The 15,691-nt window shown below is 36.0% G+C and overlaps 1 protein-coding gene across 3 annotated transcripts in view; it reads right to left on the reverse strand.

The window, feature by feature from the left end:
• Positions 1–15,691, reverse strand: part of actn1 (actinin, alpha 1) — a 73,562-nt gene that overhangs the window by 28,892 nt on the left and 28,979 nt on the right. For all 3 annotated transcript variants that reach the window (XM_020921945.2, XM_055154355.1, XM_020921944.2), the window contains exons 2-3: positions 7,181–7,295; positions 6,280–6,399 (exon numbers count right to left, since the gene is read on the reverse strand). In XM_020921945.2, coding sequence (XP_020777604.1) covers positions 6,280–6,399; positions 7,181–7,295 — 235 coding nt within the window. The remainder of the gene's footprint in view (positions 1–6,279; positions 6,400–7,180; positions 7,296–15,691) is intronic.

Below are 15,691 nucleotides of genomic sequence, written 5' to 3' on the forward strand. Positions count from 1 at the left end.
CCAAGGAAACACCACCAACCATTCTACTTTAGAGCTATAACACACAGGAGATATCATAATACTATTTTAATTTACACATAAACTTCATAATGACAGTTACTACATGTCTTAAGAACATTTCTGAGCCCCCATTTTTAAGTGGAGTATGAGTGTTGCCATGTGTGTGAATTATACTGGTAATATTAGAGCATAACAAATTAGAAATAATGAGAAAGATGACATAGACTTTTACATGGCTAATTTATATTCATCATTCAGCCAATACAAACTACGGACATGAAGCAGGACAAGCCACAGGAAAGAGAAGTACACCAATATGGGACCACACTGACCAATTTGAAGTATTGTCAGCAGTTTTATTCAGGAAATGTTTAAGGCGATTCATCAGAGTCAATACAATGTGCAAGTAATAGAGTTTTTGATTCTTTTCATATGACAGTGTTTTTCTACAGTCAAAAAATGTGTGTGATCAGTTGTAGAAAATAAAACAAGTAAAACAGTTAATTCATAGTAATATATTTTAAAAGTGCACTGTGCAAGTTATTGCTTGACCTGGAATGTTCAATGGTATGATATTAAACATATACATCAAACATTTATTCATGAAGTGTGTGTTTATTGCTGTGTGAGTGAAGATGGAGACTCTTCACAGATATGACTTGTAATGTAGCGTAGTGTTGTAACTGCTTGTCTCCCTTGTGATAGATAGGTTTAATCTATACTGTGAAACATTCTAGACAAAGTAATAACATTTCATGGAGATAAGCAGGTGGCGGACCCTCCACTAAAAACATTATGGATGCAAGATTAGGTGCAAGTTGGGTTAAATTACTGATGTTGTTTTTACTCTGCATTTGCTTCCTGGTCAGTTTAAACCACATTTCCTCCTCTCTGCGTTCACTCCTCATTTGGGCTCCAAACCAAAGTCAACTATGCACTTTCCACATTTATTGAACTGAATTCCTCACATCCAGCTTTAGCCGGGTTCATAAGGTCTTTCTGAGAAACCAGGGCAAATACTTGGCAAAAGTAAGACGCTTTTAGATGCCATAGACTATTATATTTACATTGTTAACATTATCCAAGAGGGATTAGACATTAGACAATGGCCAAGAATGATTTGGGGAAAAATATCAAATTGAAATCTTTCTGACATTGTGACTGTGATTAGATCTGTGACTTATGTTTTAATATTAGGATTCTTTTAAAGGTTCAGAAGAATTGACAAAAAGACAGACAAATACTATACTATAATATACTATAATATTTTGATGAACTGGGGTATAGTACTTCAAAAACCGCAGTCTTCCATTCAGATTGCATTTTCAATTGCAATTAATCTTGCAGCCCTAAATAGTAAACTTCTTTTTTTTCTTCAAAATTAACGTTGAAATAAGGGTACAACTTTATAATTACTACAACTGACCTTAATGATTAACCTTAATAATAGATGAACAAATAGTTTATTAGGAATGATTCAGGCTTGGTTAGAGGCTAGGGTTTTATTAATTTAGTAGGTTTATAAAGCTTAAGTGTGGTTATTAAAAACTGTTGTTTGTGATAGTATTTTACTGTATTTATATTGCTAAATTTGTACTTTTTACTTAACTTGTATATGTACATTTATATAATTATGCCTTATGTGATAACACTTCCCATTTTTACTACCTATTTTTCAGAATTTATTATTACAGTTTATATGCTTTTCTCTTTGTTGTTATATTAAATTGTGATGTGTGAGCTACTGTCCAAATAATTTCCCCTGTGGATAGTAGATAATAAAGTTAGTCTAAGTCCAAGTTTTACTCCTAAAGGCACTTCTGTCTTTTTATGCTGTTTGTTGAAATCTTAAAAATGCATTATAATAAAAACATATATTCACATTTTCAGTTCCACCTCTCGCCTGTGTCAGCAGATGTTACAGTTGCCCTTTCCTAATTCAATCGGAGGCTTCTTTCACGGTGCGTTTAAGTACATCTCGTTGACATATATCAGATTAGCAGGTTGTTATGTCCGTCACACTGGAGTCCCTGAAGGTGTCATGGCCTGTGTCTTATTGGATTATAGTGAGAGGAGGTAGAGCATTATTGACGGGTGAGAAACACACACTGGTCTGAGGAGTTCATTCACACAGAGGAGATGGACAGTTAAGACACAAACACTGACTCATCACCTCATTCAGAGCTATGGGTGCTACTTTTATAAATAAAGTTTTGGGAATTTCTACTGCTATGCGATAAGACTGTAGCTCTATGGGCTAATTGTGACTGATCAAAAATAATTGTTGACCATTTTAAAACACATCATATGGACTAAATAGACTACAGACAAAAACACATGCCATATGATATTTAATAATGAAGGTTTAAAGTAGGGCTGCACGATTTGGGGAAAATATCTAATTGCAATTTCTTTTGACAAGCATTGAGATTTTGATTAGATTTGCAATTTATGTTTTAATAATAAAATAATTCACATTCACATTTTAAACATCCAAGAATTTACAAAAAGACTGAAAATTATCACAAGAACCACATTTGAGAACATGTTCTGCCATCCATTCAAATTGCAATTTCAATTTCATTGCAATTAATCTTGCAGCCCTAGTTTATTGCATATTTTCATAACTTCTCAGCCTATAAGCCTTCACTTCCCAGATTTCAAGCTTTATTTAGTAAAAACATATTTTGCAAAAGTATCAATGTACTATTATTTGATAGTTGACTACTAAAATAGTTATTGGATGGTTGCAGTTCTATGTGGCCCACATCAAAAACATGGATGCTTGTTTGACTATTGTATTCAATGGGACTCAATTTTGAATGCCTAATGTTGAAAAAAATCATTTTTCTCTCAATCCACTGCTTCCATTTATTTTAAAAGTTGAAAATTGAAAACATGACATAAAGTCTGCATTTAATTTAATTTACAGTGTGACCCAATGATCAGGTAATTGCCTTAGTTATCAAAATGTACATGTGTATTTACTAATTACTGTGGCTTACTCTAATTTCATGATCAACCACAATAACATAATAACAATCCATAGAAAATGCACTGGGGTCTGCATCTTCAACACATCTTTCAAACTCAAACCCAAATACCACGCGAGTGTATACCTCCTCTGCTGTGTTGGGACTGTCCCTGGTGGAGAGGGGTGGGCCCGTCTGAAGGGGGCTGAACAGGGATAATCTGTCTGGTATGTGTGTGTAGGGTTGAACCAGGCTCCGCGCAGCGGTTAAACATGTCAAGACCAAAACCAGACGACGGCAAAAGCAACCACAGGATCTCATTGTTTATCTCCCTCTGCTGTCTTGTGATGCTTCATGATGACAACTGTATTACATTAGCTGTTTTGCCTTATTAGTGTGGTAAACTAAACTGACCCAATGCCAAGAAAAAAATTATGTCATTCACCTATCACTTGGTTTGGTTACTACAAACATTGCATCTTGTTTCTGCCAAATATTTGTTTCTTTTTAGATATAAAAATCCTATAATACTCAAAATCGTCTGTTGTGAGCTTTGAGTCAGTTTGGTATCTGGTCAAAAACATACCTGGAGTTGTGTCTTGTTTCATTCAGATATATTTGAGTAACTTTTTATTATTAGTACTTTTTATTATTAGTCTGTCTTTATCCCAAAGGCCAAAATGTTCTGTTCCACCTTGTGATGTCATCAAGTATAGTATAGTTAAAGTTACAAGCTAACTTTTAGTTTTTGTTCCATAGATATTGGCATTTCCAGGGTTGAAATGATCCCAATGATTCTGGTGAAGGTGTGTGGAGTTTAAAAACAAAGTGGAGTTTTACCATATGACATCACAAGGTGGAACAGAGTGCTTTCTGTTTGAGAGAAGAACTCCTAAAATGCAGGATTTACATGTTAAAGGTGTGAATGAAACAAAACACAACTCTGGGTATGTTGATGAGGAAACAGCATTATAACATTGATCAGATAGAAAATATGGGTTCTTTAAACTTACTAAAAGAACTGCTACTGAATTAGAGGAATAACATTGAAAATTTGTTCCCAAAAAACAACAAGCCCAGCCAAACTTGAAAAACTGCAAAGTCTCAAAGTTGTTTATCACTATTTGTGGATAAGAGTGTATTCTGTGAAGGTTATGTACACAGTTCGCATTAATCTCTAGGCAGGCTGACACGTTTTACTGTACACAATGTTAAGTAATGATACAATCTGTGAATTTGTTATGAGAACATTTAAGGACTCTACAGCAGGTCAGACAATGGTGTCATATCAACAATATCTGTCTGTGTTTGGACTACTAATAATGTATAAGGCAATAGATATCTGAACATTAGTCTATACATACTAATCATAGACTGTATAAAGAAGTAGACAAAACATGTGATGTCACCCATAGCATTCGGCTCCAGTCAAATGAAGCTCATGGGTAATAGGAGCGAATTTGGAACCAGCTCCATTTTAGGAATATGCATTTATTTATGTAAAAAATAGCAAAATAAAAGCACCAGGATAATGTAGAGTGGGTTAAAAACGAATATTTTAAGACCAAAATGACGAGGCTCATTGTAGAAGTTACAGAGAGAGGGGTGACAATTTTCCAATGTAGTCAAATGGAGCCAGACTCAGTGGAGCCAGAAGTGCCCCCATGCTCAGTTCCTATTTTGGGCACGGCAGGTAGCGGGTTAGCTAGGTCCATTTATACAGTATATACAGTCTATTATGATACTAATAGGGCCATTTATCCAACAGAGATCCTTATTGAGACATTTGCTGAGCAAAGTGGAGCAGAGGATGGTAATATGAGCAGTTTTGACCACAGGAGGTAAAAGGTTAAGCCCGTTAAATAATACAGGTCAAAGTTCAAAACCACAGGCCATGTGTGTTTAACCTGGATCTCACTAATTTCTGACTAATAAGAGCTCGGGTTGACTGTGGCAAAAATGATTAGCAAAAAAAAAATCTCTCTGTTATTAATGAGTTATGTATCAGACAGATATGTTTTACAGTGACACCACAGCATTCTAATCCCATAATATTGAACTAAAATGGGGGGAAGGGCAGTACCAAAAATGTTTTCTACAATCTAAATAGTATCGTGCAAAAAAATATATGAAAATATGTTGGTGTAGTATTGTGAAATTGTGAACGTAAACATTAAAACTAAAAGAGTGCTTTTATTACATAATAAAACCTGAAAACCCATGGATGCTTATGCTATAGTAAAACAGCAAGAGATTTAGTCTAGTTGTCACGTGGATCTACAAATTATGGAATAAATAAAGACAAATGAAGACCGTAATAACTTGTTCATCTTTAAACTATCAGATCACAGTTTGAACTCCCTATAACCCAAACTCTCCAGGGGAATGTGTCATCCCAAATATTTAACAATGTTTCTATAAGTGAAAGTGCACTGACTCCACGAAGTCTTAAAGGAAGTCAGGCGGATATCCCCTGAACAAAGCTCCATGGGTACAGCCGGTCATGTGATCAGCAGACCAGGAAGTGCACACTCAGGCAAAGAGCACAGAGGAGAGCCATGTGGAAAAAGGCTCATTAAATACACAGCAGCGCCATGGTAACGGACAGGGGCAGATAAACAAGGCAACTGATAGATAAGGAGAACAAAGAGGGACACATGTTTTAGACTCTGGTGATGTGAGAGATTTGTTTCATAATAATTTCTCGTGTTGTAAAGGTATACTCTGTGTGGACATGTTTTTGCTTTGCTTAGAATGTTCCATAGTACAGCATTTACTGATCTATCTCCATGGAGACAAGCAGGTGACACGACTAGGCCAAGTTACAGGTCATCTGTAGAGCGGCAAGCCCACTCACAGTAAGAATGCATATTTTTAAAAGTAATTGTGAAAAAAATCTGCCATAACTGCACCAAACTTTGTCATCTGGAGGCAAAGTGGTAAAATGTAATTACATGGATTATAATTAGCTGATTAGGGAAATTGCTAAGATCCAGAATTGATTCTATAAACATTCACATTCACAAATCGCATTTAAATGACACAATACTGTCTGCAAGCAATAATGTTTGTATAATAACAATCGAATTTTGTGCAGCTATGTAATTAAATCTTCCATTAAAGTTTATCAAATCAAATTAGTTTCTATTCCAAGTCTAGATGTAATTCTTGGTGAATAAAAATAAAGTATCTTGGAAGCATATTTTTGCCTCTCCACAGCGCTAGTTACTAAAATAAACAGCCTGCACTTAAAACGTCATAACGTAATAATAATATCAGTATGATCTCTAGACACAACACAACATACCTTCTGCTCCAATAGACACCAATTTGACTCCTTTACTGGCGATGAAGTCCAGGGCTTTGTTTACGTTTGAAATCTTGTGAACTCTCATCTTTCCTCGTTCTGGTTTGGCCAAACGCTCGCCTAAAAGAGCAAAAGATAGTAGAGGGATAAATATAATTAAAATAAAAGTTTTTTTAAAAAATTTATAAAATACAACAAGTCAAAATACTTGACTGAACACGAGGAATCTTATTAGTTATAATGTGACACTTAAACTGTATTTAAACTGTAAGCAGGTACTTTTAAAGGTCCTACATTACACAAAGTTTATTCTTGTTACTCCTCAAAAATACACATGTCGGAGTAATCCTTTATTATTAGTCTGTCAAAATCTCCAACGCCCAAAATTCTCTGTTCCACCTTGTGATGTTATGTAGTTAACAGTTTTCATTTACTTTTAGTTCAGTAGAGACCAGCAATTCCAGGGATGAAATATCCAAATGATTCTAGTGAACGGAGTATGGAGTTTAAAAACACAGTGAAGCACTTCCTGCATCACCACACGACTTCGCAAGGTGATACAGAGCGTTTCTTGTCTGAGAGGAGCATGCAGCCCAAATATGCAGGAACTGTGTGTTAAATATGTGTGAATGAAACAAAACACAACAGCAGGTATGTTTTTGATGAGGAAACAACATTATAACATAGATTAGGGGCCCTTTAACCTGCACTTACAGCAGAAGCAGTTCCCACTTCAAGGCAATATAAAGATAATAATTTTAACAGGAATTGTGATCAAATTGAAATTGTGATGTGGCTCTAAGTAAATTGTGCAAAACATTTTTTAGTATATCGCCCACTCCTACCATAAAAACATTTTTTTTTTGTCAGAATGATGTGTACAAAATGTTTTACTCCTGACCTGAGATGACCTCCAGCAGCAGCATGAGTTTGAGTCCATCCCGGAAGTCCTCCTCGATGTTCTCAATCTGTGTCCCAGTTTTCCTCAAGTGAGAGTTACACCACGCTGTGAATGTCTACGAGAGAAGAGAAGAGAACATAAAATTTGTGAAAAGAGGTTCAGTTAGTGCAAGTTATTACAATTATGTGTACAGTCTGTTTAAGAGCCCATATTGCACTATTTTCAGACCTATGTTATAATGTTATAACTCACAAAAGTTAGGCTGAGTTCTTTTCTCAAACAGAAAACACTCTGTTCCACCTTGTGATGTCATGTGGTAATATAGGAAGTGCTCCACTGTGTTTTTAAACTCCATAAGGCTTCACTAGAATAATTTGGATAAATTCAGCCTTGGAAATACCAGTCTCTACTATACAAAAGGTAAAAGGTAGCTATTAACTTGAAAACTACATGACATGACATGACATGACCATATGACATAACAAGATGGAACAGAGCATTTTGAGCTTTGGAGATTTAGACAGACTAATAATAAAGGATTACTCCAACATGTGTAAATGAAATAAAAAACAACCCCAGGTATATTTTTGTTCAGGTTACATCATTATAAAATAGCTTAAAGCTCACAAGAGTCAATTTTGTGTAATAGAAGACCTTTAAGTACAAAAACCAAACACACACATTAATCCCTGATCAAGCAATGCAGGTCCAAGCTTCAAATGAATCATAATAACAGCCTTGAGGAAACAGTACAATGCCAGTAAAGCAAGCCAAAAGATTTGCAACTTACTATTTTAAATTTATCTGCACCGGGCTGTTTGTTTTTCATCCATATGGAGAGCTTACTAGTCCTGAGAATCATAGATTCATTACGATACATGATACGTGGCTCAGAATACGACATTATCATGATATGTTGATAATCGATATATAAATCGCACATAATACTCTGTGGTATATGGCTGACTTTTAAGAACCTAATTTTTGTTAAACCACTACTTGTGCAAGGTTAATATGAAATACGAAGTTTCCTTCCACTAAATAAGCAACAAAATTGTAGTACTGTCACAAAATAAAATGCTAAAAGATACAAAAACATACTTCTACAGCAGAAGCAGCATATTGATATTTCAATATTTTAGTAGTGCTTAGCCTTCTTTGGTCAGTCTAATATTAGTTACTAATAAATATTAGCAACACAACTAAGTCCTGTGTTTTTTTTTAAGATGAAATCAAATGGGAAAAACACATTAATTTATTTCTGTGAACCAACAACGTGTTTCAATTGGAACAATATCTAATGTGGATTCCTCTGGTCTTGTATTTACATAACTGGATTTGCAGTTTGATTGATACTCTTGCCAGAGTCAAATCCGATGGCCAATGTTTCCCAGTGTGTCCAGCCAATTCAGGAAGACAACAAAAATACACACATCACAAAAACATTCTCTGGTGTAATTCAGTATATTTGGTTCTTTACACTAAAATACAATCTATGTGTCATATTTAGGAGAATTATTGATGTTAAAGGTTCTATATTACACAAAATTGACTCTTGTGAGCGTTAAGTCATGTTATAATGTTTTTCCCTCATCAAAAACAAACCCAGAATTGTGTTTTGTCTCATTCACACATGTTTGAGTAACCCTGCATTATTAGTGTGTCTACATCTGCAAAGCTCAAAATGCTCTGTTCTACCCTGTGATGACATGTAGTGGAGGTTTTCAAGTTAACAGCAACCCTCTACCTTAAATTCAATAGAAAGAAATGCTTCATGCTCCATTACCATTTACCATATGTTTTTGATGAGGAAACAACATTATAACATAGATCATAAAAAAGTGTAATATGGGCCCTTTAAAAACTGTTTGCCACTGGATTGTTCCAGACGTAATGCAGTTTCAGCTAGGCTACACTGTGTGGTTAACTACAGCCATTTTCAATACTGCATACAAGCAGCTTCCTCAACAACTCTTGAAACAACAATTTTACTGTCAAACTGGTTTTCTTCTTTATAGTCCTATTGTTTTATTAGCCAAATCTGCTCTCTTGATGCTAACCAGCTAGCCCACCCTTTCCACAGGCCTAACAGTGGATCTTTGTGCACTGAGTACAGTAGGTGTCGTGGGCCCTGGATTGCCTGGTATTGCTGGCACGTTAACAGGCTAATGGAAAACATGTGTCACTGCCAGATCTGAGACGCCCAACAGGAGCTGGCACTAACTGTCCATCCTCCATAGAGTCCATTATGAACACCTTTTTACCTTTGACCTTTTTACGAGATCCTGGTCTCACTACATCCATGGACTGAGAAGAGGTAGAGGTAGTTTGAAAGAAAGCCATACTTGTTAGAAAGAAGTAGTAGAAAATAAACTTTAAGGGACAGTTTGGAATTTTGGACAAAGGACCTCATTTCCTAGTGAGCCAGAGTGTTGGAGACGTGAGGAGACACTTTTTTAAATATTCCATTCCAGTCCTTGTATTTGCAGAGGTTGCTGGTGCTAGGTTGGCGCATGTCAATGGCCATAGTTAGACTGTCACCAAAAACAGTCTTACCCACTCCACAGTGCACCCAAATCAAATCTATTACTACACCAGACTGTCGACTGTGAATGTCTGTGTTGATAGAATATTGTTTTGAAATAAAACTAACCTTGCATTGCATGTTGAGGGACTATTTTCTCATATATCAGTCCACCGCTGCCAAGCTTTCTATCAGGAAGTACAACTCGCTGCTGCTCAGACATAAATCCTTCAAATGCAAGGTTGTTTTTACTTTTAAAATTATTCTATCAACACAGACATTTACATCAACAGTCTGGCGTTATAACTGTTTTGCCTCGGGTGCTTTGTGGAGTGGGTAAGACTGTTTTTAGTGGCAGGCTAACTATGGCCATTGACATGCGTTAGCCTAGCACAAATGACCTCTGCAATTAGAGTGTCTCCAGACGTCTCCAACACTTTGGCTCACTAGGAAATGAGTCCTATGTCCAAAATTCCAGACTGTCCCTTTAAAGGTGCACTATGTAACTTTTTGGTTGAGGGTCTGTCCCTACTTCTATGGATATGTCAGTTCTTTGCCTGTAATGTTCCACCACTCTACTTAACATTTATTAAATTACAGTTGGTTTTATTGCTCAGAAATACCTAGAAAAGCAGGCATTCTGATTGTGAGTGGGTTGCCTCTCCACAGATCTGACCTGTAACTTGGTCTGGTTTGGTTTCCATGAGGATAGAAATGTTAAATACCATACTGTGAAACATTCCAGACAAAGCAATAACATCTCTTTGGACCATGGACGCGTGCCTTCTTAACAAACTTAATCCTATCTGGATAGCCTCTATAAAAGTCTTATAATGGGTGGATGATTTTGCAGAATAAGTTTTGTTATGTGCTGGAAACAACAAAGTACAACTAAGACACAATAGGTCAACAGAAAAAAAACTGTACATTATTATTGGATAAAACGTTATGGAGAAAATATAGTTGATTAATTCAAGTTCTGGTATCTAAGGAATACACAGCACTACCAATTTAAGGTTATACTGGGCTTATTTAAGAATTTCAGCTTCCACATCCAACATTTGAGGGCTTTTTCCTATCCAAATTTTGTTTTAAATTGTTAATCGCTATTGCAACAGTCCTGATTTTCATTGTTTTGAAATCCATGGATATCCTATTAAACCACATGTGTATTTTTTGCAGCCAAACTCATCACATCTTCAGTATATTGTATGAAAAGTGTGTAATTTGCTAATGCTGTCCATGATTGTAGTTTTTTTTTTCACTTTTCCACTACAGAGAAATGAAACCACTTCAAAGTTCACCATTGGCTGTGACTATTTGTAGCTTCTTTATGACGTCAACCTAAACTGCAGTAGCGTGAGGCTAGCGTGACCATTAATAATCCTGTTCCAGTTCCTCAGATGTGTGCAGTAGTTGTGGACTGTGGTGGAGAGATTTGAGGGGAAAATGAGTGATTAAAAGAGTTTTATCTAAACCAGTGAAGATTTATGGGCTCCTTGAAGAGAGGTTGGCAGCACACACCCTCTGCCTTTCAGATACTGTTGAAATGTTGCTCTGATTTAAGTGAATGTATGCACCAATCTGGATCAATAAAACATGAGAGCTTAGCCAAAACACTTTACAGAGTAGAGCGAGTGCACTGACTGTGTTTAAATGTGCACTCAAAATCATTTATTATCAGATCTCTGGAGTCGTCCGATCATTAAAGTTACATGTAAAAGGCAAAATCTGATTTGAGTAATCCGATTTCTTTGTGGTTTCTCATATTACTCATCACATTTGGCAGTTTGCGTGTATTTTTAATAATCTGACAACTCCAGAAATCTGATAAGTGCCAGACTTTGTGTACATGTAAACAAAACCAGTGGTGTGAGCAGTGAGTGTAAAGCGGGTTTAATGAAAATGAGAGCTAAGATCAGGTCTGAAATACTGAACTAAATGTAGAAGTGAAATGGCTGCTGATGTGAAAATAGATATGACAGTACTGTAGCATAAAGGAAGTGGTACTGCTACTAGTACTACTACTACTACTACTACTGCTACTACTACTGCTACTACTACTGCTACTACTACTGCTACTACTACTACTACTACTACTACTTCTGGTTTAATGCTGTAGCAGCCTCTTAGAGAGTTTGACGTGAATACTAGCAAAGACAGTACACAGATCCCTCCCGTGCGTACTCATAATACTTATGTCTTGGTGGTGTGTGTATGAGTGTGGTCTTGACTCTTTAATGTAACTCTGACATTACATACTGTACATACTCTGACTGTATGGTTCTGTTATGGCTCTGTGTGCTCAAGGCTGTGTGTCACATGGGACATGAAGCAGAGCTGAGAGACATATGTTTTCAGTGAATAACATTAACATTTACTTACACCTGCGCAGTGCAACTCGAACTACACCAGACAACTGAAATCACATCTCAACAAAGCCTGGAAAATTTAATTAGGAAAATTTGGGATACACTATCATACCAAAACCATGACTAAAACAAAATCAACAGGCAAAGGAGATGCACAAGTTTAGTATTAAATCAGGACTACATTGGCTACAGTGTAAGGATACAGAAATTTTGGACCAGATGTATATTAGAACTTGTATAAACTCCCATGGTAATATGACAGAAAGTACTATTAATTAATTGTGTTGAAAAATATAGGTATTCTGTTGTCTTTTTAATTTCCATTGTGGTATTGAGATAAGTACTGAGTATGAAGACTTTTTATCAGTCTTGAAATAGATGACAAAATGTTAGTATTGTGATAACGTTTTTTAGATTTGAAACTTTCAGGGCTTTGAACTAATCAATCAGGACCAACGTCTTGAACTAAACTATTCTGTAAATTGTAAATTAAAATATAGTGATTGATTATAAAACCCTGTCTCATTCCAGCACACTTCATACAGTCTGAAAACTTGTGGATTCTAGGAATGCAGTCTTATTTAATGTATCTGGGTCTAGACGTCTGACTTATCTATTAACCTCCTGCTGCTCCTCTCACTGTGGGTCAGACTAGGCAAGGCTCACAGTGTGTCCTGGCAAAAACCTGTAGATCACATGACCATAGTGTAGATCACATGACCTCCCTGGACCTCACATGACTGTTTTGGCTGAGGCTTTTAGGGGATCATTGTGTCTGTTTACTAGGTTATAAACAAGACAGACTTTCATAAGACTGCAATTTAGCACACAAAAACACTCAGATTTATTACTCAGAAATCCTCTGGCCCAAACAACATCCTTTTACTAACAGAGAATTGGCTATAGACCTCTCAGTAAAAAAAAAAAAAAAAAAGACTGAAGGTTGTCTTTTCTTCATTTTGTTCCATACACACATACAAACACAAAATATATTTGTGCTGAATCTATTCAAATTCACATTAAAAATGAAGCTGTTATTTTAAAAAAGGACTTGTAGTTGATAAAAGATTTATAGAGCTGCCCTTGATCTCATTCTCACATGAAATATGATCCAACACTCGAGTTATCTTAAGTACACAATCCACTTGACACAGAGTGAAGTAAGTAGCCTACATGTTACTAATAGAGAGGCACAAGTGCACAAGATGAATTGACAAATGTGGTCCAAAAATGTAAAATAAATAAATTTTCCTCCATAAAATTAATGCTTTTCCCCATATTGAATGTTTTGTGTGTGTGTGTGTGTGTGTGTGTGTGTGCGTGTGTTGGTAGTGTTTGTAATCTATATTTGATTTGTAATAGTTTCTTTAGTGTTGTAAGTCCATTTCTGTATTATCTATAATCATAATTCGTTGCATTATGCACAGCTGATTCAATGATGCAACATATTTATCTGATGAACTGTGTCTGAAGCATCTAAAGTATGTTGAGTACACTGTGAGTCAGGGAAAGGCTGTTGCAGAAATATGCTTGATAAATGATGACGAGATATTGTTTCAAAACACCACATGAACAAATGTTTCCTTATAAGGATGTATTAGGTTTAAGAGCATTACTGCAGACTGCCAAACCACAAATCACACTAATCCAGTTATGATGGCTTTGACATACTGTTGTCTACAAACAATAGAAGAAATAGCTTGAAAATAACATAATCATAAAATAAAGTCGCAGGAGTATTGTAAAGTCATAGATGGACTTTTTTTTATCTGTGTGTGACACAGTAAGAGCAAAAATATGTATCCAATAATCTGTTTCTATAGACAATTAAAACATTTTCAATGCTCATTGCACAATACATGCAGTCAAAAACAAATTAGAATTTGATACCAAGGCAAAAGCTTGATAGTCATTAAAAATCAACACAACACAAAATAGTAGTCTCTTAAACATTACTGTGTGGTCTGTATGCAGTTCTAAAATAGATCAAAACCTTTCTAAAATAATTCAGGAAAGGTCCAGTTCTGCCCTACATACAGATATCTGTATATATATCTATTTCTTTGAGAGTATTTTGTATAAAATACTTTTATTAATAGTAGCCCAATAGCACAGACTAACTAAAGTAATTCATGCAGCAACTTCAGAAGCCAACTTTGTAACAAGTGTGCAAATAGTATTGTTAATTTACTACATTCCCAAACATTTACTGCTCATGATTTGCTGCTATTTCTGGCTCCTATCTCTTGTATCTGAATGCCCATGCAGTTTAAATGGTTCTTCTTAGTTCTTGTGGCTCTTGTATGATGATCTATGTGTGATCAGCTTGTCCGTGTTATTACATACAGTATGTGCTGTGAATCTGTGCAGGCTGCTGTCTCTGCAGAGGCCACAGCAACAGCCACAACCAGCCCTCTGAAATCTGAAATCTGTTTGAGATTAGCACCGTTTAAAAATACCACAGATTTCAGCCGTGCAAAGGGAAATCAAGCAGGAAGTAAAACTCGTAAATTTGAAGAGTACGTCTGTATTTTTCTCTTTTTTTTTTACAATTTGAGTCAGGGTCCCGAGAGCGAGACAAGAGCGGCTGTAAAAACACCAGGGGTCAGAGCGGAGGGGAGAATCTGCTCCGTATCAGACACAGGGAGAGCTGCCAGTGCACGTCATTTCAACAAGACTTTTCCCATAGCAACCAGTCAAGGCACCACACAGAGCCAACCACAAGAGGGTAAGACTATTTTAATTATAACTGTCAAAAACACAGTCCAACTTTCTGTAATTGGATTAGAAAACATAGTAACTTGTTGGCTTCTGCAATTGAATATCAAAGATGCTGTGAAGACAATATATACAGTTCAATAGACAGTAAAGCTCAGTATCCAAGCTATATCACAAAAAGACAACCAAGCTTTTCTATACAAGATGGCTAATATCCAAATGGAGTAATCCTAGGCTTGCATTGATCCACAAGGGAAATGATTTGGACACAGCAGCTCAAATAATCTACTATCGCCTATAGGAATTTCAATTAAAAGTGCCTGGTATAGAGCAATGTTTCAGGTGAACTTTGTAACATTTCTGGTGAAGAGTCTGTCACATGCTTGTCATCCCCATGGAGATGTATTTCCTTTACCTTTACCTAGAATGTTCCCTACTATGCATTCAACTTATCTACAGTATAAATAAGTCAATTCTCCTGACACTTGACACAGAATAATAAGCCTGTTCTTTGAGGTACAGATTTTACTATCCTTTACATAGAAAATTTTGGCCTCATATATGTACATTTGAAATAATAAAACTACATAGTGTATTTTCCAGTAGACTGTCACAGCCTTTTACAGTTGAATGACGTCAGCTTTTGTGCCCTTGTCCTCTGTGACCTTTTCCAATTAAAGTCTGCTAAAACACAGTGTATACAGTCTGTCTATTTGTTCTCCTTCTCTGCTCCTTTAACCAGCCTGTGTGTACTTATATTTCCAGACACATTTCAGAATGATGTTTTAAAGGTACTATATTACACAAAATTGACTCAAGCATCAAAAACATACCTGGAGTTGTGTTTTGTTTCAGATAATAGCATAATACAGGCCCCTTAAACTCATTCAGGCCCAG

This window comes from Boleophthalmus pectinirostris, unplaced genomic scaffold, assembly GCF_026225935.1.
Source record: "Boleophthalmus pectinirostris isolate CB_2022bp ecotype Guang Dong unplaced genomic scaffold, ASM2622593v1 HiC_scaffold_10, whole genome shotgun sequence".
NCBI classification, from domain to species: Eukaryota; Metazoa; Chordata; class Actinopteri; order Gobiiformes; family Gobiidae; genus Boleophthalmus; species Boleophthalmus pectinirostris.